This window comes from Hemicordylus capensis, chromosome 2 (assembly GCF_027244095.1).
Source record: "Hemicordylus capensis ecotype Gifberg chromosome 2, rHemCap1.1.pri, whole genome shotgun sequence".
Taxonomy (NCBI): Eukaryota; Metazoa; Chordata; class Lepidosauria; order Squamata; family Cordylidae; genus Hemicordylus; species Hemicordylus capensis.
Window position 1 is genome coordinate 137,263,593 of NC_069658.1, and position 26,858 is coordinate 137,290,450.

A 26,858-nucleotide genomic window follows, 5' to 3' on the forward strand; every position below is an offset into this window, starting at 1 on the left:
TACTTGTATGTGGAGCAGTTGTCACATTGTACTAGGGCAGGGTAATACAGCTCCCATTATCCTCAGCTACCATTTATTGTGGCTGGGGATGATGGGAGTTGTAGTTCAGCAACATCTGGAATACCACAGGTTGGGAACCCTTGTACTAGAGGAAGACAGTGCTTATTCCTTCTGGTCACCACATCTCAAAAAGGACATTGAAGAACTGGAAAAGGTGCAGAAGAGGGCAACCAAGATGACCAGGGGCCTAGAGCACCTTCCTTATGAGGCAAGGCTACAACACCTGGCCCTTTTTAGTTTAGAAAAAAGATGACTGCAGGGAGACATGATAGAGGTCTATAAAATCATGCATGATGTGGAGAAAGTGGATAGAGAGACATTATTTTCCCTCTCACATAACACTAAAACCAGGGGTCATCCCATGAAATTGATTGCCAGGAAATTTAGGACCAACAAACAGAAGTACTTTTTCACACAATGAATAATTAACCTCTGGAATTCTCTGACACAAGATGTGGTGAGAGTCACCAACCTGGGTGGTTTTAAGAGGAGTTTAGATAAATTCATGGAGGACAGGTCTATCACTGGCTACTGGCTGGAGGGCTATAGGTTACCTCCAGCCGCAGAGGCAGAATGCCTCTGAACACCAGTTGCAGGGGAGTAACAGCAGGAGAGAGGGCATACCCTCAACTCCTGCCTGTAGGCTTCCAGCGGCATCTGGCCAGTGTATGAAACAGGCTGCTAGACTAGATGGGCTTTGGGCCTAATCCAGCAGGGCTGTTCTTATGTTCTTATGTCCTTATTCCTCCCAACTACACTCTTACTTGCTACAAATGAGAATGATTAGCACTTGACACTACTTAGAGCCAGGCTGGCATCTACAAAAAAATAGTAGTGATAGTTATCTGTTACTAGAGCAAAGGACCAAACACATTAGACACAATTCACCAGAAACTCATTATTCATCAATCTCACTGTAACAAATAGGAATTGCACAATCATACAGAATTACTCTTGCCCAGATTCCACTTAGAATTACTCTTGCCCAGATCCCACGGTGCTGACACAGAAGTTACTGGTGAATTGGGCCTACTGAAAGCATATGCCTTAAGACCCTACTCATCTAGAAGAACAAGCACCAACACAGGCAAGGGGCATTTGTAGTGCATCTTGGAACCTGTGCCAATTCTAGAAGTTTGGGGGCTCTCTCCAAATCATCTGCACTGGGCCTCCTTGAACTGGAAGAGGTAAATTCACACTGAGAATTATTTTCGGATACTCAATAGAAAGTGAAAATGGCAGCATTCTTGGAGCCCTGATCTTGTCACACTCTGTAGCCACCTCTTTTTGGAAGACTGCCATTCCAGTGGAGAAGAAGCTTATATTCCCAAATCTTTGTCCTACTGTACATTAAGATGCCAAAAATCTGTATTTAGTTATAGTATCAGTGACTCACTATGCAGGGCCTATGTCAAAGATACTAAAGCTGTTTCCATATTGCTCTAATTAAACTATCATGTCTGTGCAAGAGAATGTTATCATAGGATAATGGTCTCCTGCTGCTACATAAATGCCGAAGCAAAGCTGGAGATATTTAAGGCAAACTCTTAAAGTAAAATATTTACTTTCAGAACAGGAAACATCAATTCACTCCTCCATCTTTTATTATGGCGATCAAGGTCCCACTCTCAAGAACATTTACATGCAAGAAAATTCCATTAAAAATAGTGGGATATGTTTGCATTTAAATAGCTGCCCTGAGAGTAGCAATACTAAAGGGCAGGATATATATATTTTAAATACTTTACATAAATATTTTCACTCATTTTAGGACTAGATTCTTAATTCCTATTCCTATTTCTGGTGAGTTCAGAAAAAATATGGGTTAGTGAATTAATTTCATCTTGTCCAGAGATCTGAAAAGTTCCACCCCGGGTACATAATGTTTAGACATAAAATAATGTAGACCCTGTGACTTATAGGCCATCGGACCTGGACCTCCACTCTTCCCTCTGTCAAACATGCTGTTTCCAGTCTGTGTGGTGTGGGCAGTGCATTTAGAATGACTACTTGTCCAAAGCAAATAAATGCAAATGTTGATTACAGAAAATAGTGATCAACCACCCTGTAAACATGCTAACTCAGAAGCAGACTTCTTGATTTCAATGAAACTTACAATGAAACTTACAATGAAACTTCAATGAAACTTACATCCAAACTTACATCCAAGCACATTTAGGATTGCAGCCTTACATCCCATCCCACAAACATCCCATCCCACAAACATTTATTCAGAAGTAAGTCCTACTACTTAGTACTTAAGAATTTTCCTGATTAAAATCAAGCTTCTTAGTTATATCTGAGCTGTGCTCACAAAAATGAAACAGGAAGATGTTATTGTGCCATCTTGTATCCTACTGCTGACTCCTGGCATTGAGGAAGTATCTGTTTTAACCGAGTGGTTACCAAGACCTTCTATTAAGAATACCTTCAAAGAGAACTTTGCTTTTGCTTGGCCTCACACCCATTCCACCTGATATTCATTGAATACTGTTTTCAGCATATGGCCTGCAACATTAATTGTTGCCAACATAATTATAAGATTTCTTTGATCCATGTATAGGTCCCAGCCAAGGGACAAACTACATATCCTTTGCAATGGTGTGATATGAAGTCTTAATTGTTTTGTTTTTAAGCAAAAGCAGCCTTAGGAGGCTTTTATTTGAGTGGCCAACTGTACCAGCACTACCAACAGTAGATCCTTTACCCACCAGACATTTTCCCACTCAAAGTCCTACCCCATAGTGCTCCCTGCCATGAAGTTACATATGTGTATTTAGAAGGGTAAATACACACCTGGAACCCTATGTGGAAAAACAAATTGGAGAAAATTGGAAACAAATTGGAAATTGGTTTCCAATTGGAGAGTGATTGAGTTGAAAAACAGCCAGCAATGAACACGTTAAGTACACTCGTTCATTTGTCATTGTTCATTTGTTGACATTTGTCATATCAGATAGCAGCCACCCAAGGCTGCTTTTCATTTAAAAATAAATTAAATAAATAATAAATAATAAATAAATTGTAACTTTGTTACATGCATTTGTGGCTTATAGCTTGCCCTCATCCAAATCAGTATTATAATTTGCAAAAGGACACCCAGAATTTCAACACTGAGCCACCCAAACTGGAGACACTTATAAACTCATCACAGCTTTCCATACAAATTCCTTCTCAATGACTAAATTTCATATTAAGGTTGCCAACTTTTGATTTCAAAAATTCTGATGTCTGGGTGAGACCAGGAAAGTAGCCAGAGACAAGCTAAGAGGCAGGGCATGCTGCTTCCTTCTGTGGTTGGTGCTGGCAGATGTCTGATATTGTGCTTTAATTCTGTTGCAGGGTAAAGGAGCTGTGCTGTGCAGGGAAGTGTGTGTGACAACCATTCCAACAGTTGCCCATGCCAAGCTGCCACATTGTTCTACCAGCACTCGCCTAGCCTCCTTCGACCCAGCACAACCTGGGGGTGGCTGCAAACATAAACATGCATTCTTCAGTCTCTCATTGCAGCAACATATGAAATTATGAGCTGGAGCTGATATCAAGAACTTGGCTTATGTTGGTGGTTGAAGAAAGGAGCAGAGCTCAAAGTTCTATGTAATTTTGTTTTTGTAAGCTGCCTTTTAAGTCAAAAGGCAGGGTAAAAATACCTTAAATAAATAAAATGATGCTCTTGACTTTTATTCTAGCTTCATACAAATTCTAGCAACGAACCCCAAATTCTTGCTTTTACACACACACACACAAACACACACACACGCCCAGAGGCCAAAGAAAAAAAGCACTTGCCCAGGGGTGTAACTATAATAGAGCAAGGGGAGACAGTTCTCTGGGGGCCCACTGCCTTAGGGGGACCCTCCAGAGGCAAGTCACATGACTGGCTCCCCCAGCCGCACACCCGCCCGGGCTTCCTTCAGTTGTATTCATCCTCCAAAATTGATGTGAGTGTTAAGACCTGGAGCTACCAGAACTGCATGTCTTTCTCTAGTAGCTTTAAATGACTTGCATTGTCCACAATTTACAAAACCTTTTAAAAAATAATTTAGGATGATGTTCTATTGTGGCACATAGATAGATAGATAGATAGATAGATAGATAGATAGATAGATAGATAGATAGATAGATTTTACTATGCTTTTTGTTACCACTATTCAACCTCATTTAAGATTTCTTTACTTCATGAGCTGAGCTTCAGTGAGGGTGGGGGGGATTTTAAAATCTTGTCTCTGGGCCCACTCCAACTGTGCTACGCCCCTGCACTTGCCCCTTCTAGAAATATAAAGGGCCAAATGAAATAGAAAATAATACTTGCAGCTCAGTCCATAAACCATTTAAATTTGATTTATTTGATCCAATGTATTGTCATTCCAGTTTGGACCAAAACACATGTACTTGAAAGGCAGTCCTATTAATTTCAATAATAGCTACTTTTCAAATACCTGTACATGAATTCACAACTTGCCTCTAAGTATTCCTTGCTTGCAGATAGCACCTGTTTACTTAGAAGTAAGATCTTCTGAATTCAAAAGCACATATTCCCAAGTAAAGGTGCATAAAGATCTACCCAACCCATTTCATTCTCTTTGTCTTATTTCATTATACTTTTATAACTCACTACCCACATATCTTCACTTGCTACCCATATGTATGCATTTCTACTTGCCAAAATTATATAACCTTTTTCCTAATAGTAGTAGCTGAGTTACCATAATTTTGTCTCAATGAATGTAACCTGTTTGAGAGGCAGCAGCAGGAAAGAGGGAGAGCACAAGGATTGTGGGAAACTGTCCCAGATTAGGAAGTAGTCAGGTTTACTTTCAACAACAATTTTATAAAGAGCAGATGAAAGTCTACGGTACCTTAATCTAAGCATAAGCTCCCATATCCTTGCTTCCAAGACTGTGCACAAGGATTAGCAAGGTATCTATGGTAAACATAGGTGATGGTGCAAACTCTCTTATTATTACTATTACAAAAAGCAAAAAAGTAACATCAAAGCAAGAATATTGTCTGATCACCATGAATGTTATTTTGTCACCATGAATGTTATATAGGGCAAACACTGTCCATTTCTGTATATACTTATTTGGGGCTATGCATACATCCCAAATTTGTATATTGTACATTAATTTTGACATAATAACAGTGCCCTAGATTCTGCAGAACTATTCAGAGAGAGGAGGCAGAACTGGTTTCTTCTGAGCACTAAAGACATCTTAGCTGCTATTAACACATTAATAACCACTTCCAAGTCAATTTCTTCAAGCTGTCATGCGCTACCTGCTCTCTGTGTTGCTCCCCTCTGTGGTAGCCTGCTATATTGCAGCAGATCCCTAGGACACTGATGTGCTAATAAGCCCCTCCCTAAGGGATTATTCATTGGCCTTACCCTGTAACAGGAAGTAGAAAAGGCTTCCTGGGTGAGGGAAGTATCCATATCAAACTTTCCCTCATCTGGTGCACTTGTCTGATTGGTTTGACCCTTGGCTTGTTTTGGACTTTGGATTACCTCTCTGGCTCCTGACTACTCATCTGGCTGGACCATTGGCTTGTTCCTGTCTCCTGTTTGACCCTATGGATACTGGTTACTATGTGGCTTTGACCCTCAGTGTGTTCCTGACCTCTGTCTCTTGTCTAGACTCTTTGGCTCCTGATCATCTCCCTAGCTTGACCCCTGGTGGGTCTCTGGCTCTCTCAGTCCTGGCCTTTAGACTTGTGCCTCCTGGTAATCAATCAATCAATCATCTTTATTATGGTTCAAAACCAGCACAAGATAGAACAGTAGAGCATTATTCAAAATAATAAAAACATATTATGGCACAATAAAACTACATTACATTAAAATTACTACTTTAATAGTATAACGCTATATTATAATACTATAAAGATGCTATCCTTAGAAAAGAGGATTATTAAACAGCTGTATTATGAACATAATACATTTTTTTAAAATGTTGTAGTGGTGGCTAAAATGGGGTATATAAAATAAGGCATCTAAATAGGAACACTAAAAGAGATAAAATTATCAGTGGTTTCAAACTATGCAGAGCTGATGAAAGGGAATGGCCTGGCAGTCATGGCCTGGCAGATCCTACACGCTGCCTCGCAGAACTTGGCAGTGTCATACGTGAAGGCTGGGTCTTCATCTAAAAGCAGCAACTGGGTATAGACATGGTTTGGGCAGCCAGGGTACTGGCAAAGTAGCGGAAATATAAGCTTGGCCCAAATGTCTCTGTAAAGGGGGCAAAAGAGGAATACATGTTCTGTGGTTTCTACCTCCCCATTGTCACAGGAACAATGTCTCTCGGCAATTGGGATCTTTCTGAATTTGCCTTCCAATACAGCAGAGGGAATGGCATGACAATGGGCGAGGGTATAAGCCCTTCTGTGGCTTGGGATTTCTAGAGGTGACAGGTATGCCACGGGGGAGGCAGAATATCTGAGCCTTTCCAAGGACAGGAAGGATAGAACCCTGCCTAGGTCAGCTCAGTGTCCATTATCCTCTATTTGATTACTGTTTTCACCTGGACACAGTCCATAGCAAGACGGGGGGTGGAGTAAAGCCCAGGAGCAATAATTTAATCCACATGGCCCTTTTTCCAGGAAGATTGGGAATTGTCCTGTAGGGTCAGAGAGGCCAAGCCCTGAGGGTTGTGCCTACAGCTGATTGCTGCCCATGACTCTGCTTAATGACACAACTACTCTATTCAAATAGTTAAACACGATATACAACGATATACAAAGAATCCTCCAGAATGCTATATTCAATTATTGGTTCTGTTTATAATATCTATATATATAATTCTCCTGGGTGTGCCTTGGAATGTGCATCCCAGCACCCAGCTGATTGGCTGGGCGGTGGACGCACCTGATTGGCTGAGGTGCACTCAGGAGGATTGGTTGATGCGGCAGCGGTGGGCCTGGCCGCGGAGGCCAGAGGTGGTGGCGGGCCCAGCCCGGATGCAGAGGCAAGGCCCATGAGAGGGGAAAGAAAGGGGGGGCAGAAGTGGCAGTGGGGAGGAGAGGCAGCTGGGCCCAGATGCGGAGACTGGAGCAGAAGGTGAGGGGAAGAGGTAACCGCAGGCCCCAAAGAGCGCACAGATGCTCTGTGCGGGGTCGGCTAGTAGGACTTATTTCTAAAAGCTCTTGATTTTTTCACAGTTCCAGAATAGATGTATTTCACTCACATGGGTGTTCCCACAGCACCAAATATCATTATAAATAAACAAACAAGTGTGTGTGTATATATGTGTGTGTGTGTATATATGTGTGTGTGTGTCAGTTTATAAGGTTGCAGATACTACTGACAATTCATTTTCAAGACATTTGCTTTCAAAGAACCATTGACAATGATGGCATCATTGGTGTCATCATCATCAAAACTATAAGACTTCTGGATACTCTGTCCAAAAAGACCATACATGGTGTGGCATCATAACCAGTAGTTATTTTTCCTGGTAGTTCCCCACGATGATTTTTAGGCACAAAAATCACTTTTTTTAAAAAGGCCCTGTAATGAAAAAGAAGGGATGCTATAATAATCAGGAAGGATAGCATGAGTTCTCTGCAGAGATGAACACCACAAATGTTTATACCTCTTTAAAAAGACACAAGTTTTCCACTGCAGGGGAAAGAGTAAGTGGAGCACAAATGGTGGGTGAGTTCAGACAACCTGTGGCAATTCTGACTGGTGTGAACCTCCAGTTCCCACAAGCACATGCTCCCAGCACAAGGCACAACTTCTACTCAAATCATGTTGCCTGAACTCACCAATGTACACTTCCCAAGCCACACTTCCCTCCATCATTTGTAATTTATACTTGAAGCTGAGCAGCAGATGTTGGATGGAGGAGGGAATTGCAGCTCAGAAACCAGGCGTTATATGTTCAGATGACACAATTTGAGTGGAAGTTGCAGAGAGTGCCAGGAGTACATGCTTGTGGAAACTGGAGGTTCACACCAGCTAGATTTGCCATGGGTTGTCCAAACCTACACAGTGATATTATCTACAGCAGATTTTTGGCAGCACCTTGTCAAAAACTGCTCGTCTGGATGGACCATAAAACCAGTACTATAAGCAGAAAAGGGCATACATCTTGGGTATGAAGGCAAATCTTTCATAAAAGGAGCAAAATCTCATTTTTACTGTTTGTGTTTCTGCATTAGTCATTTTACATTAGTTGTTCTCATCACATCTTCTGTCAAGAAATGGGCTTTATTTTTTAAAAAAATCATTCTTGGGGGCCAAAGATATTAATTATTAATATGGTGAAACTTGAAATACCAGTTTGTTCAAAGAAAGCTGAGCATTTTATTATTTCATGGTCTAAGTTAGTCATCAAAGGTTACTCACCCTCATGTTTATAAATTATATAGAGCAGAACTTAACTCCCCCAGATTAACCTGTTTGGAAATAATAGATTATGAGAAGGGAGGTATATAACCTTTAAATATCTGACCAGCCTTGAAAGATTATTTATGAGGCAAACCCTCATTCTTTCAAGAATGGAGTGAGCAGCTGAGCATAAAATGAGTTTTTACAGCATAAAAAGCAAAGAAGTCACTAAGTCTCTGCTAGAAATTATGTGCTTTAGCCACCTAGGAATTTTTTACTTTTAAAGAGAGTGACCCAACTTTTGCATTCTATTCTGAATGGTTTCAGAGCTGAAAGTGTATTTAAAACTGATCCCCTCACATATGGTGAAACTTTAGGATTTTAGCAAAATTGATGTAATCTAGCAATACACAGATGAAACAAAATCCAATAGATAGATGTAACATCAAAGTGTGGAATATCTCTACCTTTAGTACTGGAAAAGTTCTTATCACACTTTTACCACTTAAAATGAGCCTGGATAAAATTGCTGGGGGCAGGGAGCAGAAATTGTGGACCACAGCAATCCCTGATCATGCAAGTCAGCTACTAAATTTTGAATCTGAATTTGAAATATGTTTGTTACAAGGAAGTCTTATTGAATTCAATGAAATTTTTGAGACGCACATATTGAAATATTAAGTAATGGCACATTGTACAGGTTGACCTCATTATTCACAGGGTAACAAAACCGTGGATCATGAGTAATGGAGTCTATGGGAACGTGGGGATTAGGTTCCCAGACTAAAAACACACACCAAAAGGGGCCAAATAAAGTGCCCTACCATGTATTCTATTCTCCATACAATGGGTATGGAGGTCCTGGCATCTAGCAGTGCCCCCCAAAAGTCCAAAACTGTCCCGCAAATTGTGGATTCTCTCTCTCTCTTTGTTGAAATGAGCCACAAAATGGCTCCTGTGGACAAAATGGCAGCAAGAAGTGACATCCACAGTCTCTTCTGGCCCTCTAGGAAGTGAGGATATGTGGGTTTTAACCCTTTCGATTCTGCGGATATTGAAATTGGGTGTCAATTAGACACCCGTGAATACACAAAACTGCGGATATAGAATCCGTGTATAATGTTCTCCTGTATTCAAAGCTTGAAAGTAGAAACTAGTATTTAGTCTTTTGTTTTCATTTCTATCCCGCTCTTCCTCCAAGGAGCCTAGAGCAGTATACATGGTTATGCTTATCCCCACAACAACCCTGTGAGGTAGGTTAAGCTGAGAGATAAGTGATTGGCCCAGAATCCCCCAGTGAGTTTCGTGGCTGAACAGGGATTTGAACTCTGTTCCCCCTAGAGCCGTGGTTCAATGACATAATCTGGGAACCACTGTTCCCTGTAACAGGGATCCCCAGATGTTGACCACAACTCCTACAATCTCCAGATGCAATGGCCAAAAGGCTCAGACCCACTCAGCATTGCAGCTGGGGATCATGGGAGCAGCAGGGAACATGGCTGGAGAGAGGACCCAAGTTTGAAAATCCCTGTATGGGGGGAGGGGACAGTGACAGTCTGTGAGACAGGAGCTTGGCAGGATGGTGCTGTCTCACCCAGCGCTTTAATGAGGTAGTAGGAAAAACTGTTCCACACAGCTCAAGGATCCCAGACCACCACCTCCCCCTCCTCCCAACTAGGACCTTACCAGCACACAATCAAAAACCCAGTGTGTGCACGGCTCCCAAAGGTGGCAGGACAGCTGTCCCATCCCAGCTAAGATTGTATAAACTGGCTTAGTATTTGCTGCAACACAGGTGTGAGTAAGCCAAACACAAAAATTCAGATTTTTCTTTTCCCCCTTTTTCCCCTCTCATACTGAAATGCATGCAATTTAGTGATGAAATCTCTCAATTTATTGGCCAAGATTTAAGTTAAAGCACAACAAAAAACAATTATTGATTGATTGATTGATTGATTGTTAAATTTATATACCGCCTTTCATTAAAACAATCCCAAAGCGGTTTACAGTAAAATTTAAAAACAAGATTATAAAAATGATACAGTTAAAATATAAAGCTAAAAATATGAAACAAATCTCATTTAAAAAATTAAGGCAGTATAAAAACAATACAAAGTACAAAGAACAGCTGCAGAGACAATCATATAAAAGCCTGGGTAAAAAGCCAAGATTGAATATGCTTTCTAAAAGCTGCAATGGAGACTGAGGAGCGAATAACCACCGGGAGAGCATTCCAGAGTCTGGGGGCAGCAACAGAGAAGGCCATGTCCCACAGGTATGCCAACTGAGCCTTCCTCATTGTCGGCACCTGGAGCAGAGCCCCCTCAGATGACCTCGTCAAGCGGGCAGTAACCCTTGGGAGCAGGCGGTCCATCAGGTATCCCGGGCCCAAACCGTTAAGTGCTTTAAAGGTCAAAACCAGCACCGTGAATTGGACCCAGAAACAAACTGGAAGCCAGTTCAGCTCTTTCAAAATGGGTGTGATGTGCTCCCATCGGGCAGCTCCAGATAAAACCTAGCTGCTGCATTTTGCACTAGCTGCAGTTTCCGGATATTCTTCAAGGGCAGCCCCACGTAGAACACATTACAGTAATCCAGCCATGATGTGACTAAGGCATAGGTTAACCATGGCTAGATCTGCCTTCTCGAGAAAGGGACGCAGCTGGCGCACTAGCCGAAGCTGTGCAAAGGCACCCCTGGCCACCGCCTCCACATGAGCTTCCAAAAGCAGAGCCAGGTGCAGTAGTACCCCCAAGCTGCGTACTTGCTCCTTCAAGGGGAGAACTGATTAAAAAAATCCAGAACTGGTAAAATCTCCTCATCCTGATTGGCTGTCCTACTGACCAACATTACCTCCCTCTTGTCCGGATTCAATTTCATTTTATTAGCCCACATCCAACCCATCACGGCCTCCAGTCCCCGCTTCAAGACATCCACCACCTCCCTAGGATCAGGTGACAAGGAGAGATACAGCTTATAAAGGTAAAGTGTGCCATCAAGTCAGTTTTGACTCATGGCACCCACAGAGCCATGTGGTTTTCTTTTGGTAGAATACAGGAAGGATTTACCATTGCTTCCTCCCACGCAGTGTGAGATTATCCCTTTCAGCATCTTCCTATATAACTGCTGCTCAATATAGGTGTTTTCCATACCAGTGGAGATTTGAACCGGCAACCTTCTGCTTGTTAGTCAAGCATTTTCTCACTGCGCTATTATTTGCCACTGTTATGGTGCAAGAGGTTCTGGGCAAAAGTGCTTTTGGAAATCATCATCAATCTCCTATCTAAAATGCTTATACTTATTTATTTCAATTCCCAATCTGTTTCAGATATATACCTTATTTATAATATTAATATATAAATGTATATATTTATGGCAGCAAGGCTGAGTTGAAAAAACTTCTTACAACGTTAAAAAAATAGCCCCTGGCATTTTAATTATGGGATAATTGATAGAAATTATATCCTATTTTGTTTTTGTTCTAATATCTACAGCTACACAGTTAGATTGCAGCCGGTATTTTTACACAAATAAAATATCACTGACAGTCAAGCTGGACAGACTGAAGCTATCCTTCCTAAGTATGACTGCATGGACTCAGTTTTGCACATTATTTCTATAGTTCTTTCACTTTAATTTCCCATAGATACTTGTGCAGAGAGGCAGACGAATGTCAGAAATAGGAATTGCATATAATTCTCTGCAGTTCTCCAGGTCAGAAGCCATAATTTCCTTAAATGTGGAGCTGATTATTGCATCTAGTTAGTTATGAGGAATAGATACCATCCATTCCTACATTCTATAAATTTATATTATCCCACATTCACTTTCAAGTATGAACAAGGTCCACCATAACAGATCTCAACAGAATTTAGTATTATATAAGCATGCTCAGGACCATACTCAAAGACTACATAAAAATAATTTCTGTGCAATAAAGAGAAATTAGTACTTTGATTTTCTGGACAGTGTCCTCAATGCCATTTAGATGCCAATAGGCAACTGTAACATAACCCCACCATACAAATTGCATGCTTATGCTGGCAGTTCAGGATTCAAAGCAGAGCAAATAATCATTTCATGAAATAAAATAAAATAAAATAAAAGTTCCTTCTCCCTTTTTAACAGCTAAAGCAAGGGCAGGACAATTAGTTGCAATTAAGTGACACATCCTACCTTGTGACAGATTAATGATGGAATCTGAAGCTGTTGTAACTTCCTTCACGGGAGAAAGCCCTCTCCCTTCTTTCAGTCCCAGACATGGTTTCTCTTTCCTCATCTTCAGTGCACTTTTACTCTCCTGCCCTTCCTTTCATTTTGTTTTCCCTAACAGCAAAAATCTAACCTGCATTACTACAGATCTCTGTACAGAAGAACTTTAGCTCCATTAGACTATGTTGGCACAATGACATGTGCAAAAATTAGGCAGACTCTTACCAATATAGACATGGTGACCTTGAACTGAGAATCTCCTAACTGGATAGCTGTTCTTCTAGTATTCTCAGTACAACAGAATGTAAGGCGGGAATTTCCTCATGCCATCTGAAATCTGTGCTTGTTAAAAACTACTGTAGAACTGCTGTAGCACTTGAAAGACTAAGCCGGACTACTGTGACATAAGTTTGCAGCAGCAGCAGCAGCAAATCTGAAATGGACACGATGAAACTATACACAGCAAAACTGCATATCTGCCACTAAGTCCAGTTGCATGTTTTTGCCCCACATGACTAAAATTGCTCAGAAATGCCTTGCCAACCCTGTAAGCACTACACTGAGTACAGTGCAGGTATATGCTTTTATTGTTCCAACCACAGGTCATAAACAAAGCAGCAAAAAACAGAATACACAGAAAAAATGTACACAGAGTACATTAAAAGCAATAGGTTAAAAATGCTCACAGCAGATATAAAGTGTGCCATTGAGTCAGTGTCGACTCCTGGCGCCCACAGAGCCCTGTGGTTTTCCTTGGTAGAATACAGGAGGGGTTTATCATTACCTCCTCCTGCTCAGTATGAGATGATGCCTTTCAGCATCTCCCTACTGCTGCCCAATAGAGGTGTTCCCCATAGTTTGGGAAACATACCAGCCGGGATTCGAAGCTCCAAGCTCCTGCTTGTTAAGTCATTTCCCACTGTGCCTGCAGATATAAACCATATTTAAAGAAGGGACAAATGACAAGCCATTTTACAGGAGTTGCACACATGAATAATAATAATAACAACAATAGTTATGATAATAGTTCAGAGCCTTGTACTTGGGCACTTTCCCTCTAGTCAGAAGAAAACTTGAGAAAACTTATGGAACAATAAAATATTTCTGAATAAACTGTGGTGGTTCAGTGGGCAGAATGTTGGCCTTGGTTGGACTAGGGAATTCTCACTTCAGATCCCCACTGGGCTATGAATCCCACGTCTCTCCGAAGCCCCCTCTCAGTACTGTGAGAATAAAACGGAATAACTGCGCAGGGAGGTGGACACGCGATGTCAGGGGAGCCGGGGAGCCACGTCTTTGGCGCTGAAAGCCATTCCCCTCGAACCCCAGCTGTGTGCGGCCGGCGTGCGGGTCTGGAGGGCTGAGTTGCTCGGAGAAATGTTTTCTGCATATGCAAAGAGGCATTGTTGTTGCGGGTTATTTATTGCCCCTTCGTACCCCGAGCACGGCTACAGAGCTCAGCGAGGGCACAAATTAAAGTTCTCCGCCAACCTTGCCGTCATCTTGGCTTCCGTCTCTTGCCCCGTTCAGGTCCCCGCCCGCCCCACCTTCTGCTCTCCCACGCACAGCCCCCAATCTCCCCTCCCCCCCCCCCTCAGGTGCGCGAGACGCCTGGACGCTGCCCGATGGCTCGCGGACGCTGAGGGGAGCAAGGGAGGGGACGCAGCCAGAGAAAAACGACGACGGCTCGCGGCTGCCTCGCGGGCTCCTCCTCGCTGGCGTCAGCGCCGGGCGCGAGCTGCCAGCCAGCTGCTTTGCTGACGTCACAGCCCATCCCTGGTTTCTTTCTGTCGCTCTCTCTCTCTCTCTCTCCACCTTCTTCCTCCTCCCTCCCCCCCCCCACGTGTTGGAGAAAGAGTAGTTTGTGTTTCCCTGTTGTCACGGCGACGGCATCCCAAGCCCCCGCGAGTGGGTGGGATTCCTAGGAAGGTGGGGCGGGGCGGGGCAGGATGACGTTTATAAGTAAGGAGACCGCGGGCGCGCGGCTTGACAGTTCGGAAAGACTAGACGGCCCGAGCGGCGCAGGGCGGCAGCAGCAGCAGCAGCGCTGAACGGCGAAAAGGGGGAAAGCCTGCGCGCGTGAGCAGGAGCGCGAGGGGAGCGCCAGCCCCGCCCGTCACTCAGCCAGCCAGCCAAGCCAGCCAGGGACACAAGGCGGCTGTGGGAGAATCAACAGAACTCCCCTCATGGCAGCGGCGCGAGGAGGGAATCCCCAGGAATTGTCTCGCGCCTTCCAGCTGCTGGTGCTGCTGCAACCGCTGCCTTGTCGCGAACTTGCTGTCGTTGCTGCTGCTGCTGCGTGGCGGGGCTGCTCCTCTTAGTAGGAGTAGCTCCGAGTTACCTTCGCAATTCTGCATCCCAAGGACACTTTTAAAAATATAGGTATATATCAATATATTCCGTCGCGATTCCGATATATCTTTTGTCTTCGTTATTTTGACTGCCGCTTTCTTTTCTGCGCCCTCCAACCCAGCACCGGCCCCTTGACACATTAATGAGGTGGGTGTCGTTCGTTCCCTTTTCGTTCTTTTTCTTCTTCTTCGAGGATGCTTGGAACTCCCGTTTAAAATAGCAAAATCGAATGGATCGCTGCTCTCTCTATGGATGAACCAAAGGCTTTCATCCCTCGTCGGTTGTTTTACTCTCCTCCTCTGACATTTTTGCAGGCAGCCGCCCACCGGCGAGTTTGAAATGGCACTCAGCGGCACGCTGCTCCCTTCCATCTCCACCTTCGCAGCGGCCACGACCAGCAGGGAGAGAGTCTTGAGGCAGGCAGGTGCCAGCAACGTGAGTATCTACCTTGTGACTGCCTAGTAGTCTGGGTAGAAGATCGGCCAGGCCTGGGGACGTAAAACAGGTCTTTTGCCGTGGCGGGATTCTGGTTTCAGTGGCAGGCTCTGCTTCAAGCCTGAGAGGGGCACAAGAACCGAGTGCCTTTGAGCAGGTGCAGAGAGCTTTCCTCCGCCACTAAGTAACTACAGAGTTACAGTAGGGGGTTAGGGAAATCGTTTCGAGATCAGAGAGGTGGATTTCCCCCCCAAAAAATGGATTTGAGCTACACAACATTTCTTATTCTAGAAATTAAGACCTTGGCACTTCTCGATTAAGTTAGACTCGGGGGCTGGTGATGATCAAGGGTCAGATGATAGGAGGGAATACTAGAGAGTAAAGAGAAAAGACACTCTCACAGTACTATAGAGTGTGGAAAGTGATCGGCAGACATATCAAAATCTCTCTCTCATAAGGAAGGTGAGCTTAACAGCATTAGAGGTAGCTCTTCTTTTTTAATGCACAAGCATAGAGGGACTTTGTAAAGCAAAGGTGGTATGTTTTGAATACAACTGCAGCAATGTAACCCCACCCTTCAAAAAACCTGGATCTCTGAAACAGATTTCCCTTATTCCCTGTTGATTCTTGGCCCCTAACGCTGAGTGGAGGCAAGAACCAGGGAACCCCTCTATCTTATGCATGGGCGTAGGCACTTCCTGGTGTTTGGGCAGCAATCTTATATGGGACGCGTATGTAGAGGGGAGAATCAGGGATCTGATACACCAGGAGCAAATATGATGCAGTAAATAAGAAGGTGAAATATGTGGCGTATCACAAACCCAAATCATGGGTGTGGATGCATATGTTTAATACATAGGTGGCTTTTGGAAATATGCACACCTACACATTTGCCTAGGTTAGCATTTTGTTCTATCATTTCAAGCTGTTGGCTTGCATCTACAGCTGCTATTGTATAATGCATGCTACTTTAGAAAACGCCTACATCTGTCTGATATCAAATGTAGGCAATCTAATGCAGTAATGTTGGATGTGTAGCTATTTCAAAACCCATTCATTTGTATTAATCTTGTGCTCTGTGACTACATTAAAAAGCCACATGATTCCTTCTCTTTTCCTGTCATACATATTCATTATGTCTCAAATATGGCTCCAATAAGTAGGGAAATGTGACTTGGATAAAAGGATATATATTGGCTGTAAAGATAGCCTACATAAAATTGCATTGTGGCTGCATAACTCAGTGGAAACAGCTGCAAACTGAAAGTTAAATTTATCATGTCTTGTGACTTTTAGCAGGGACTGAAATATTCCAAAAAGTTTAACAAATTATCATTTACTCTCACAATTTTAAGCTTCAGAGTTTAAAAACTAGCAATCTTTTAAATCTGCAAATTAATACTATAGTGTGTTAACCCAAAATCATATAATGTAAGCAGGAAGAAAGAAAAATGAACACTTTGGATTTTCTGTAACATGCTAAGACTTGAAAATTGTATATAGCTTGGCCTAAAAAGCTCATATGCCCAAAGTCAAAGAGAGCTTGTAATGTATTTTCTTCTAGTCTCATTACTGAAGTTAGTTTTAAAAAGAAATAGGGACTCTTATCCATAACTTTTTAAAATTTGGTTTTGCAGTCCTGCAATTCAGCAGTCGCTGGGCCATGCAACCACTGACTTGAACAAATCCAGGGCTCCATTTTAACCAATGGAGAACAGTCCATATTGAGCTGCAAGAGAACTGGAAACTCCATTATATGCTGCTAATGCCTTCTGACCCCAATGTGGGTGTATATTTTAAAAAATAAATAAATCCCCCCCATGCACATAGAATACTAGTGAGTCAGAGAGTCTGGATGTATACCTTTTAAACTAGTGCTTAAGTGTCATTACACCTTTTTCTGCTTGAGAAAATGCTTTTTGAAACCTGAAGGCTTAGCTTGTACTTTCTTCAACAAATACTCATCCAGTCAAAGGGATGTCTTTACTAATACTGTTTTCTTTATACTCACAGAAGTGGAGGGAGGAGCTGTCTCACCTCAAGCGGATCCCCCCTGTCCTAACAGGACGTTACGATTTCTCCTCAGAGCTAGAAAGCAACACCACAAGCAGCAGTAGTGGGGCTATGTCAAGACGCGAAACAGAGGAGTTGAATGAGCTGCTGGACTTTGACTTCATCCTGTCCAACTCCCTGATACCCCAGGAGCAGCCCACGGCGGCCGCTGCAGTGGTGAGCTCTGCTCCTGGCTCTTCACCCTCTGTCACTAGCAGCAGCTGTGCACCTGTGACCACCTGCGATTTCACCTACCCCCTGCAAAGAGGGGATCACACTGGTGGTGGAGGAGGGGGTATACTCTACAACAGAGATCAGACTCCAACTGCCCCTTTCAACCTGGCTGACATCAACGATGTGTCCCCTTCAGGTGGATTTGTAGCAGAGCTGATGAGGCCAGATCTGGACCCAGTTTATATGCAGCAACAGCAGCCACCGCCCCCACTGAGCAGCCTACATGGGAAATTTGTGTTGAAAGCCACAGTGAACATGGGGGAATACAATAACCACATCAGTGTTAGCAGCAAGAACCACGCTGCTGCTGCAGTTTCCCCTTGCACAGATGGACCCGTGCCACCTCCTATTTATAACCATGTGCCCAGGATGTGCCAAAAAATCAAGCAGGAGTCTGCTCCTTCTTGTACCATTGGCCAATCCCATGGAAATACTCAGAGGGCACAGCAGCACGATTTCCCCTTGGGGCGGCCACTGCCCAGCAGGACTAACCCTCCCTTGACTCCAGAGGAGATGATGAATAGCAGAGACTGCCACCCTTCACCACAGGGCTTAAGTCACCCACCTCTGCCGCTTCCTCCAGGGTACCATCCTGGCCCTGGATATCCTCCTTTCCTTCCAGAGCAGCTGCCACCAAACGCACTCCAGTATCAAGGTCAGTCTTACTATCTAAATGTTTTTGGAGAACCTTTAAGTATGCCTCGCTTGGTACAAGGGATGATGCTGACTCCGCCCTCTTCACCTCTAGAGCTGATGCCTTCTGGGAGCTGCCTGTCTGAAGAGACCAAACCGAAGAGGGGACGGAGGTCGTGGCCCAGGAAAAGGACTGCAACACACACATGCGACTATGCAGGTTGTGGGAAAACATACACAAAGAGCTCACACCTCAAAGCGCACCTGCGAACCCACACAGGTAAGCCCAGCTTAACAACACTAGGATCTCAGACAGCAAAAACTACTTAACCACATCAGTTGTATGGCCCCACATCTGTATAAATCAAGAATTTGTACATTCCCCCAATCTAGTTACATGCTGCATGTGACTGCAGACAAACAATAGGTTGCGTTTTTTTGGAGTGCTTAAAATGATTCAATAGCAACATTGATGCCTGCAGTACAGATTCTTATCCCACTATCAACATGCAACATTAAATATCAAAAGCCTACTAAAATTATGGAGGAACCGGTTAAACTGCTAACACACTGGAGGAACCGGTTAAACTGGCTTTAAAAGCTGGCTTGATGAGAGATGACAGCAAGACAAAAGAAGTGAGTCTGTACACCATACCGCATTCATGTCACATTTATCTCTCTCAGGCTGGAAACAGACAATTTTCAACAAAGAACTGGAAGTAGGTTGGAGAGAGAGGTATTGCTTTTCATGGTACATGCGTGTGTGTGCGCACACACCCTTTTCTCCCATGGGCATCTCTGGTCAAACAAGCCAAACCGGTTTATCAGAGGTGAAAGTGGGATGAGGGTACACACCTTAAGGATCTACCCCTTTTTTCAAATCTCAGCTCTCTGGAAAAAAGCTATTTCCTGTGTCCAGCCTTGAAGTATTTATTGTCTCCAGCGTATTTGTATCTTTGTGATATCTAGTTCAGACACAACTGTAGCTGCATAAATAAATAAATAACAGCAACTCTATCTCACCAGTGTGTTAAACAGTGGGTTGTACCTTTATCTAAGATAAGACGTTAAATATCAAATGCCCATTAAAATTATGGCTTTGCTTACAGATTGGAGGAGTTGGTTAAAATGGCTCTAAATGACTCAGCCATGACAGAGGAATTGTTTTGCAAACTCATGTGCTTTGTTTGCCCGGCTATGGCTATGTGGCTAGTTAATTACAAGGTAGCTAGAAGTCCAGAAGTGAATTAAACATGTTTATCCTGATAACACTATTGAAGAGGGTTTTTTCCCTTGCTGGGAGAATAGATGTTGCAAGTAGCGATAATTCATTTATTTTGTTGGCCTTGTTGTTGCTTCTGGTTTGATCTCAGGTCTCATCTTAATTTGCTGAAAATCAACAAATACTAGCTGATTGGCTATAATCTTGGAAAGCACCTTCTAATTTGGTGCTGTTTTGACTTTTGTGGAAGCAGGACAGCCTTCCCACAAACTTCTGAATTTAATTATTTCTCAATTCTGCTGTATAAAAACAGCTGCCAGTCAGCAACAGATTTAGTTAACTAGCTTCGGAAAACATCCAATTCTGGATTTTCCAGCCATATAAAGTGATAAAAATAACCGAGTTCTTGTTGCTAAAATTAATATATTCATCTTGCTATAAAATAACATTTTACTAGTTTTAGGGGTGCACTGCAATGCTGACACTAAGCATGTTTACTTGGAAGCAAATCCATTTGTTTTCAATGAGACTTACTTTCAAGTAAGTATGCATAGAACCGCACTGTTTGTATGCTTTCTGTTAAAGAGTGAGTTAGTTATAAAAACATGCACTCCCTAATTTCTAAATGAAATGACAGGGTGTTGTGAAACCATGGCTTACTTCTGAGTAAGTGTGCTTAGGAATGCCCTGCAAAAATGTTAAGAGCTAACATACTACTTCTAAACCTATTTACTTGAAAACTAGCTCCATTGATTTCGGTCACTCTTACAAGTAAGGGGTGTCAAGAGGACATTAAGATTGGAGTTGATACTGTTCTTTCAATATGTGATATTGATACAACTGCACAGTTTCTTCAGACTTAAACAAAACCATGTCAGTATCTCCAGTTTGCTTAGAAAAATATGCTTCAGGATATTTTGAGTTGAGGACTAACTCTGAAAACTGTAAGGAAGGCATCCTTCATTGTCAAAAGTAATGGGCAGCAAATCACTTTCAATAGGTTTTTTTTAGTTCCCTAGCCAGGGCCTCTGTAAGGCTGGTTTAATTACTAAGCTTTTGCTAGTTTTCTAGCTGCACAGTAGCTTGCCCTTTAATTGAATGGATGCAGATTATTTGGGCTTTGGCTTGCAACATTAATTCTGGAAATAGTTAGGGAAGAGTCAAATAAGGAACATTATGATTGAAAGATAAGGAATATTATGATTGATTAAATTGTTATGCAGTCAGTAAAAATGTATATTGGGTCTTTGTTTTAGATATTCTGATTTCTGAGGTCATACAGGTTGGTGACACAATTGTTTAAGCAAGTTGGAGGTATTATAGTAGCACTGTTGCCAGTGGTGAAGACGAGCACTGCACGTGTCTAGTCATAATAGTCCACAAGTTTTCCTAGCTCATCTGCCCCATATGTGTATTTTAGTCATTTGTGGCATAAAAGAAAAGGGAACCAACTCTGGTAAAGTTTTCCTGCCAGAGACGATTCTTATTAGCATGACTAGGTGAGGGGCAATAGTTACAGGTTTGGAATTGAAACACACACTCATTTCTTTTGTCTATTGCTCTTCTTGATCAAAGAAGTTTTACAGTGGTTTTTAAAAAAACAACTGCAGAATTGAAGAACAGAGATCGTGTGCACATGGCAAGCAATATCTCTTATCATACCACCTTCAGCATTCTGAAAAATGTTTGCCTGTCTCCACCCAAAACTGTAGTTTTCTAACTTTTTCAGCCAATAAGTTGTGTACATCAAATGTTCTAGAATGTATAACAGAAGTCTGTCATTCTACTCACTGCAATGTTTACTTAGATCATGTGATCAACATTTGTACAAAATACAGAAGTAATTGATACAGCTCTTTATTTCTGAAGGTGAGAAGCCCTATCACTGTGACTGGGAAGGCTGTGGCTGGAAATTTGCCCGCTCTGATGAACTCACACGTCACTACAGAAAACACACAGGCCACCGCCCATTCCAATGCCAGAGGTGTGACAGAGCATTTTCCAGGTCCGACCACCTCGCCTTACATATGAAGAGACACTTTTAATAGGACACAGTGAACTTTTTTTTACTGCCATGAGATATTCAGTATTTGACAGCGCAAAAGACTGTCTTCCACTAGAGGGGAGAACTCCACTTAAAGCACTACAAAGAATCCTAGTGAAGTCTTCCAAAAAAAGAGGAGGTGGAAATGAATGGACAATTAAAAAAAACACCACCACACAATTGTGGAACTTCTTTTAAAAAGGGACAATGACTGGATCTTGTATCATTCCATTTTTAAAAATCTGACTTGAATCTTTCTAGACTACAGAATGCCAAGGATTGACTGGAAGTAAGGATATCAGGGTTAAAGCAAACTGTTGGGGGAGGGGAGGATTACATAGAAATTACGTAGGGAGACTATGGACGAAGACAGGCGTAACATAGATGTAACATTTGTACAGCAATGGGGCTGCTTTGGAAACTCCTTCACCACATTCTTTTCAAATACACTTTTTCCTCTTCAAGGCTGAGCTCTAACAAATAAATGGGTCAGCACCATTGCTCAAAAGCCAGCTGTAGACAGTGTTGCTCAGCTAAAACACATGCTTTTCAAGATACTCTCTCCCTGGTCTCCAAAGCTTCATAACAGTCTGGCAACAGTTTTTATTTCTTTTAAGGAGAAGTATGAAGAAGCAAATAAGCATACATGTTGTTCTTAAGCATTTTTTAAGGCAGGCAACATGCCTGAAGCATGGAGGGGAGAAAGAGTGAGATTGGTGCTTAACCTAACATTTGATTTGATATAATACATGTCTGTCATTCAAATTCATGAGCTGGAAGGAAGACGGATTCACTCTTCAGGTGAAGAATCCACTGTAATTTCTCTGTTACATCTGTCTTCAGCCTACATTCCCTTAAGACTTTGTTTCAATGCAATATTGTAAATGTGTTGTGGTCTTGCAATTTCTTTTTCCTTCCAAAAGCCATTACTAAACTATGTCAAATGAGGAAGAAGAAATTCAGGTACAGAGGAATTAAGGTTCAAAGCCTATTTTCATGGTGCTGAATGACTTTTGGTTCTTAAGGTACCAAAAAAGGAAGCCAAAGTTCTCAAACTGCTGCATATTTGACAAGGAAATACTTTTGTCTTCCGATCTACAGTTAATGATGACCTAAGTCAGGTGATAAACCTGGTTTATTTGTGTGTCTGTCTTTTTAAATCTTCTATGCAGACAGTCTGTAATGCACTGTGGTTTCAATGTGCAATAATTTGTACAATGGTTTATTCCCAAATATGCCTTAAAGCAGAACAAATGTTTTTTTTCTATATAGTTCTTTACTTAATAAATATGTAATATAAATTTGAGACTTCTATTTTGTATATTTGTAAACTATCATGTGAGAAATGAGCATTTTGCCAGAGTTTGTATTTTGCATATTCATGCTAAAATAACTTTTGAATAAACCTATTTTATCTGAGTGGCTTTTTCTAGCCTTTTCCTTCATTGTGTGTAATATAGTGCAATCATAACATGTATGGATATTTTTACACTTGACCTTAGCACAGTTCTAGCATTTAAAGAGCCGCAATGAACTGTTTTTGTGTTTTATAGTGCTTACAAAACAATCTTGTTTACTCAGGTGTAAATCCCACTAAGTTCAATGGGGCTTACTCACATGTAAATTATGCTAGGCTGAAATCCTAGCATACTTACCAGGAAGTAAGCCCCAGTAAACTTTGTGAGCCTTGCTTCCTAGTTAACACGCATAAAATGAGGTTGTAAATTTGTTTAACCACTAATCTTAGGCAAGGAATTAATCCAGATCACAATGTACAGAAGCCTTTTTCTTTCGTTTCAGTTATTTCAGATAAGTGAACAGTGAGGAAGAGATTGGATTGACAAAATCTTACGTAACTGCCTAGCTGAGCACCGGACCAAAGGTCTGCATGGCCCAGCGTTTTGTTTCCAGCAGTGGCTAGTCAGGGAAATTAATAGGAAGGGCCTTGTTATGCCCTTCTGTTATCTCATGGTAGGTATGATACTGGCTTAAGGGTCTGGCACCTTTTCTGCATTTAAAAACAACAACCCTGAGGTCTGTAAAATTGCAAGTAAGTGTTCAAATACAGCTTACATTCTATAAATATGACAAATATAAATAAGATGGATATTTATATATCACTTTTCAACAAAGTTCCCAAAGCTGTTCACATATATATAAATACATAAAATGGCTTCCTGTCCCCAAAGGGCTCACAATCTAAAAAAGAAAGATGAGATAGATACTAGCAACAGCCATTGGAGAGATACTGTGCTGGGAATGGATAGGGCCAGTTGCTCTCCCCTTACTAAATAAAGAGATAATAAATGAAAACCATATTATAGATAATATGGATTTCATTTCACAGTCTGCATCAAGTAGCCTAGACAGTTAGGTTAAGTTGGGTAGTGGGAAATAATAAGAAAACCAGCCATGTTCTGATTGGGTTCTGATGACCAGCCAACTGTGGCTTGTGTTCAGCATTTACACAGCACTTTTAAGTCTTCCAATGCTTGATACAGTCCACTCTTTACAACAACCCTAAAGAATAAGCTGTAACTATTGCAAACTGATAGCTGAGAATATAGCTGCTTGCCTTAAGGCCAACTAGTGTGTGGGTGGGTGTGGTGATTTGAATCTGGATTTCCTTAATTCACAGCCAATGCATAATCACCCCAGCTCCCCAGCAAGAGCCCTTCAGAAGGGCAGACCTGCACTATGCTGCTTGTCACAGAACCATTCTAATTTCCAAGGCCTAAATGCTGCTAAATAGAAAGGCAGCAGCATTTAGCATATCTTGCATCTACTAGTATATACAAGTGTGGAATTCATTTTATCAAGTAGCTCAGATCATATTTCTCAGTTGCTGATAGAGCAAGAGTCATTAAACTTCATCATTTTAAATTAAATAAATAAATTTTCAGGTGGCGCTCAGGATTGCTGTTCCATTTGGCATTTTTATTTCTATTTATTCTATTTATATACCGTCCTTCCAAAATGGCTATTAGAATATGATTTGCTTGGCCAAGTTTCACAGCAATACCCATATTAATGCATTGGATCTGAAAATGCTCCCTACTGCTTGCTTCCCCCACCCCCCCATTAAAGGCATCTTTGCTGTTTGGGACAGGTAACTATTGGTAAACTGCAGAAGAGCTTTAGAGTTTATACACACACACACACACATATATCAGTTGCAGCAAATGTTTTATTTATTTATTTTATTAAGAGGTTTAATATACTGCCCAATCCACAGATTCAGGATGGCGTACAAAACAAGAATAGCATCCGAGATTTAAACAAACACTTAAAGGGCAAGAGCCTGGTGGAAAATGTCTTCAATAAGGTTTTAAAGGTTGAAAGGGAGGATGCAGACCAAATTTGGGGGGGGGGGGGAGTTCTAAAGTGAAGGGGCAGGAACAAAAAAAAAGTATGTGTTGGGGAGCTCATTCAAGAAGAAAGTTAATTTACATTCATTTTACTTACTGCATCATAGTATATGTTAAACGATCGTTATCCTAGTAACTACATTTGAGGTAGACTAGGATAACCACTGGCCCAAAGCCACCTTCTATGTTTCATAGCACTGACTGACAAACTCATGTTATGAAAAGGTTTGCATTTTAAAAAATACAGGGTTTGGGGTTTTTAATTAAACCTAGCAGGGCATCTGTAACATAGGGGCGGGGCAGGGCGGGGCAAGAACACTTGGCTGAACCAGTGTTCAATTTGCTATTTAAGCATAACGTATTCAAGAACAAGATCATACTGAGCGCTAGTTTGTTAGTAAGCATCTGTCTCAAAAAATGTTTAATAGGACTTTAAGAAAACAGAAACTGATGTAATGGGAGCAAGAATCCACTTGCAGTTCAAAGCACACTAGATAGCACAGTCTTATCCAACAAAGTATTTAAATTAGTTTCTCTACTCTAGTTCGCTTCTACCCATCTGTGTTTTAATACATCTAGCTACATGTTTTATTAAGATGTAAATATTAATAAAATTTATATTCTGTGAGTTTGCAGTTTTTCAGTAGTAGGAGTTCACATTCACACTTCAGGTAGGGTTGCTGGCTGTTCCTGGAGATTTACCTTTTTTTCCCCTATCCCCAGCCCGGCTACACACAATATTTTCCACAGTATCAAGCCATTCAAATCTCCAGGGTTGCTTTCAATAGTCACCTGGAGATTCCTGCAGGATTGCCCAGTCTGCTGTAACTCAGACCTGCTGTTTGTGTTCCTGCAGTTTCCTCACCCCTTCCTGAGCACCTTGTTATTTATTTTTCTCTTCACAATAGTGTTGTATTCCATCCAGTATGTTCTGTTGTTTAGAAGTTTGTCCCAGTCGGATCCTGTAAAGAACAGGGGTGGGAGTGGAATCAGAAAGGGAAAGGAGAAAATGGAGGGTGTTTTTGAACAAACTGTTAGTTAAATCTATGTAAGATTACTTTGTGTTTGTGAGGGAAGCAGACATAAAACGAATAGCCTTGTGAAGTAGGTTAGGCAGAGCCAGACTGATCCAAGGACACTTGGTGGAGTGTTGAACACATCTCTCCCTACCCCCAGTCCATTATATCAAATAATGCATGATAAACTTCCAAACTTCTAAATTTATTTATTCAGACTGCTGAAGTACATTGTTCACTTAATGGTAACAAGCTGCAAAATCCAGACAGACAACATATTTACCCCATTATTTGGGCAAAGGGGTATTTTTCAAAGCAGTGGCTCTTTTATTCTTAGCAGGGGGAGAGAAACTGACCCTATTCCGCCCATAACTGCTGCTGGTGTCTCATTTGTGTTTATTTTAAAATGTGAGCCTTTCCTGTTACCTTGCTTCCACACAATTACTTCTACCCAGGTTTTCATCCTACCTTGCTTCCACACAACCAAAAATTAGAAGCACACAGAGCTCCCAAGCCCAGATAGAACACAGTTTTTTAATGTGTGAATGACCTAATTTTCTTGTACTTATTGCTATGTAAACCACATAATACATTTGAAAAGTCTTCATAAAGGCATGTAGCTAGATGGTGGTCTCTATTAAAATCCAACTAGATAGAGAAACCAGTTCAAATACATTGTTCAATAAGGTTCTGCTATCTATGTTTGTGTTGTGAACTGCAAGTGGGTTCTTGCTCACAACATTAAAGCGGTTTCTATTTGGTTAAAAGTCTTTTTCTTTTTTCTTTTTAGTGTGGAGACAGATGCTAGCTAATGTAAACTAGATGTTCATTATGATCTGGCTCTTGATGTGTTATGCCCTAACTTTATATTTGCACAGAAATAGTATTTTGATTG

At 41.7% G+C, this 26,858-nt stretch overlaps 1 protein-coding gene and 1 long non-coding RNA gene across 6 annotated transcripts in view; both read left to right on the plus strand.

Annotated features, from left to right (window-relative positions):
- Positions 1–3,737, plus strand: part of LOC128347095 (uncharacterized) — a 129,320-nt gene extending 125,583 nt beyond the window's left edge. The window contains exon 2 of the long non-coding RNA XR_008317390.1: positions 3,403–3,737. This is a non-coding gene — a long non-coding RNA (uncharacterized LOC128347095). The remainder of the gene's footprint in view (positions 1–3,402) is intronic.
- Positions 3,738–14,287: 10,550 nt separating this feature from the next.
- Positions 14,288–22,998, plus strand: KLF4 (KLF transcription factor 4). 5 transcript variants are annotated; one of them, XM_053301205.1, is made up of 5 exons: positions 14,288–14,989; positions 15,081–15,106; positions 15,274–15,394; positions 17,408–18,593; positions 21,405–22,998. In XM_053301205.1, the coding sequence occupies exons 2-5, from the start codon at positions 15,102–15,104 to the stop codon at positions 21,578–21,580; spliced, it is 1,488 nt and encodes a 495-aa protein (XP_053157180.1). In that variant the 5' UTR covers positions 14,288–14,989; positions 15,081–15,101; the 3' UTR covers positions 21,581–22,998. The 5 variants fall into 5 exon arrangements, with proteins under 5 accessions (XP_053157180.1, XP_053157179.1, XP_053157182.1 ...); XM_053301207.1 differs by having other exon boundaries at positions 14,297–15,106; positions 17,411–18,335; positions 18,429–18,593; XM_053301206.1 differs by having other exon boundaries at positions 14,302–15,106; positions 17,408–18,335; positions 18,429–18,593.
- The last annotated feature ends 3,860 nt before the right edge of the window (positions 22,999–26,858 follow it).

Coding starts and splice junctions, on each gene's coding strand:
- KLF4 (XM_053301205.1), top strand. Junction 15,395..17,407: donor GGCAGGCAGGTGCCAGCAAC/GTGAGTATCTAC, acceptor TTATACTCACAG/AAGTGGAGGGAGGAGCTGTC. Junction 18,594..21,404: donor GCACCTGCGAACCCACACAG/GTAAGCCCAGCT, acceptor TTATTTCTGAAG/GTGAGAAGCCCTATCACTGT.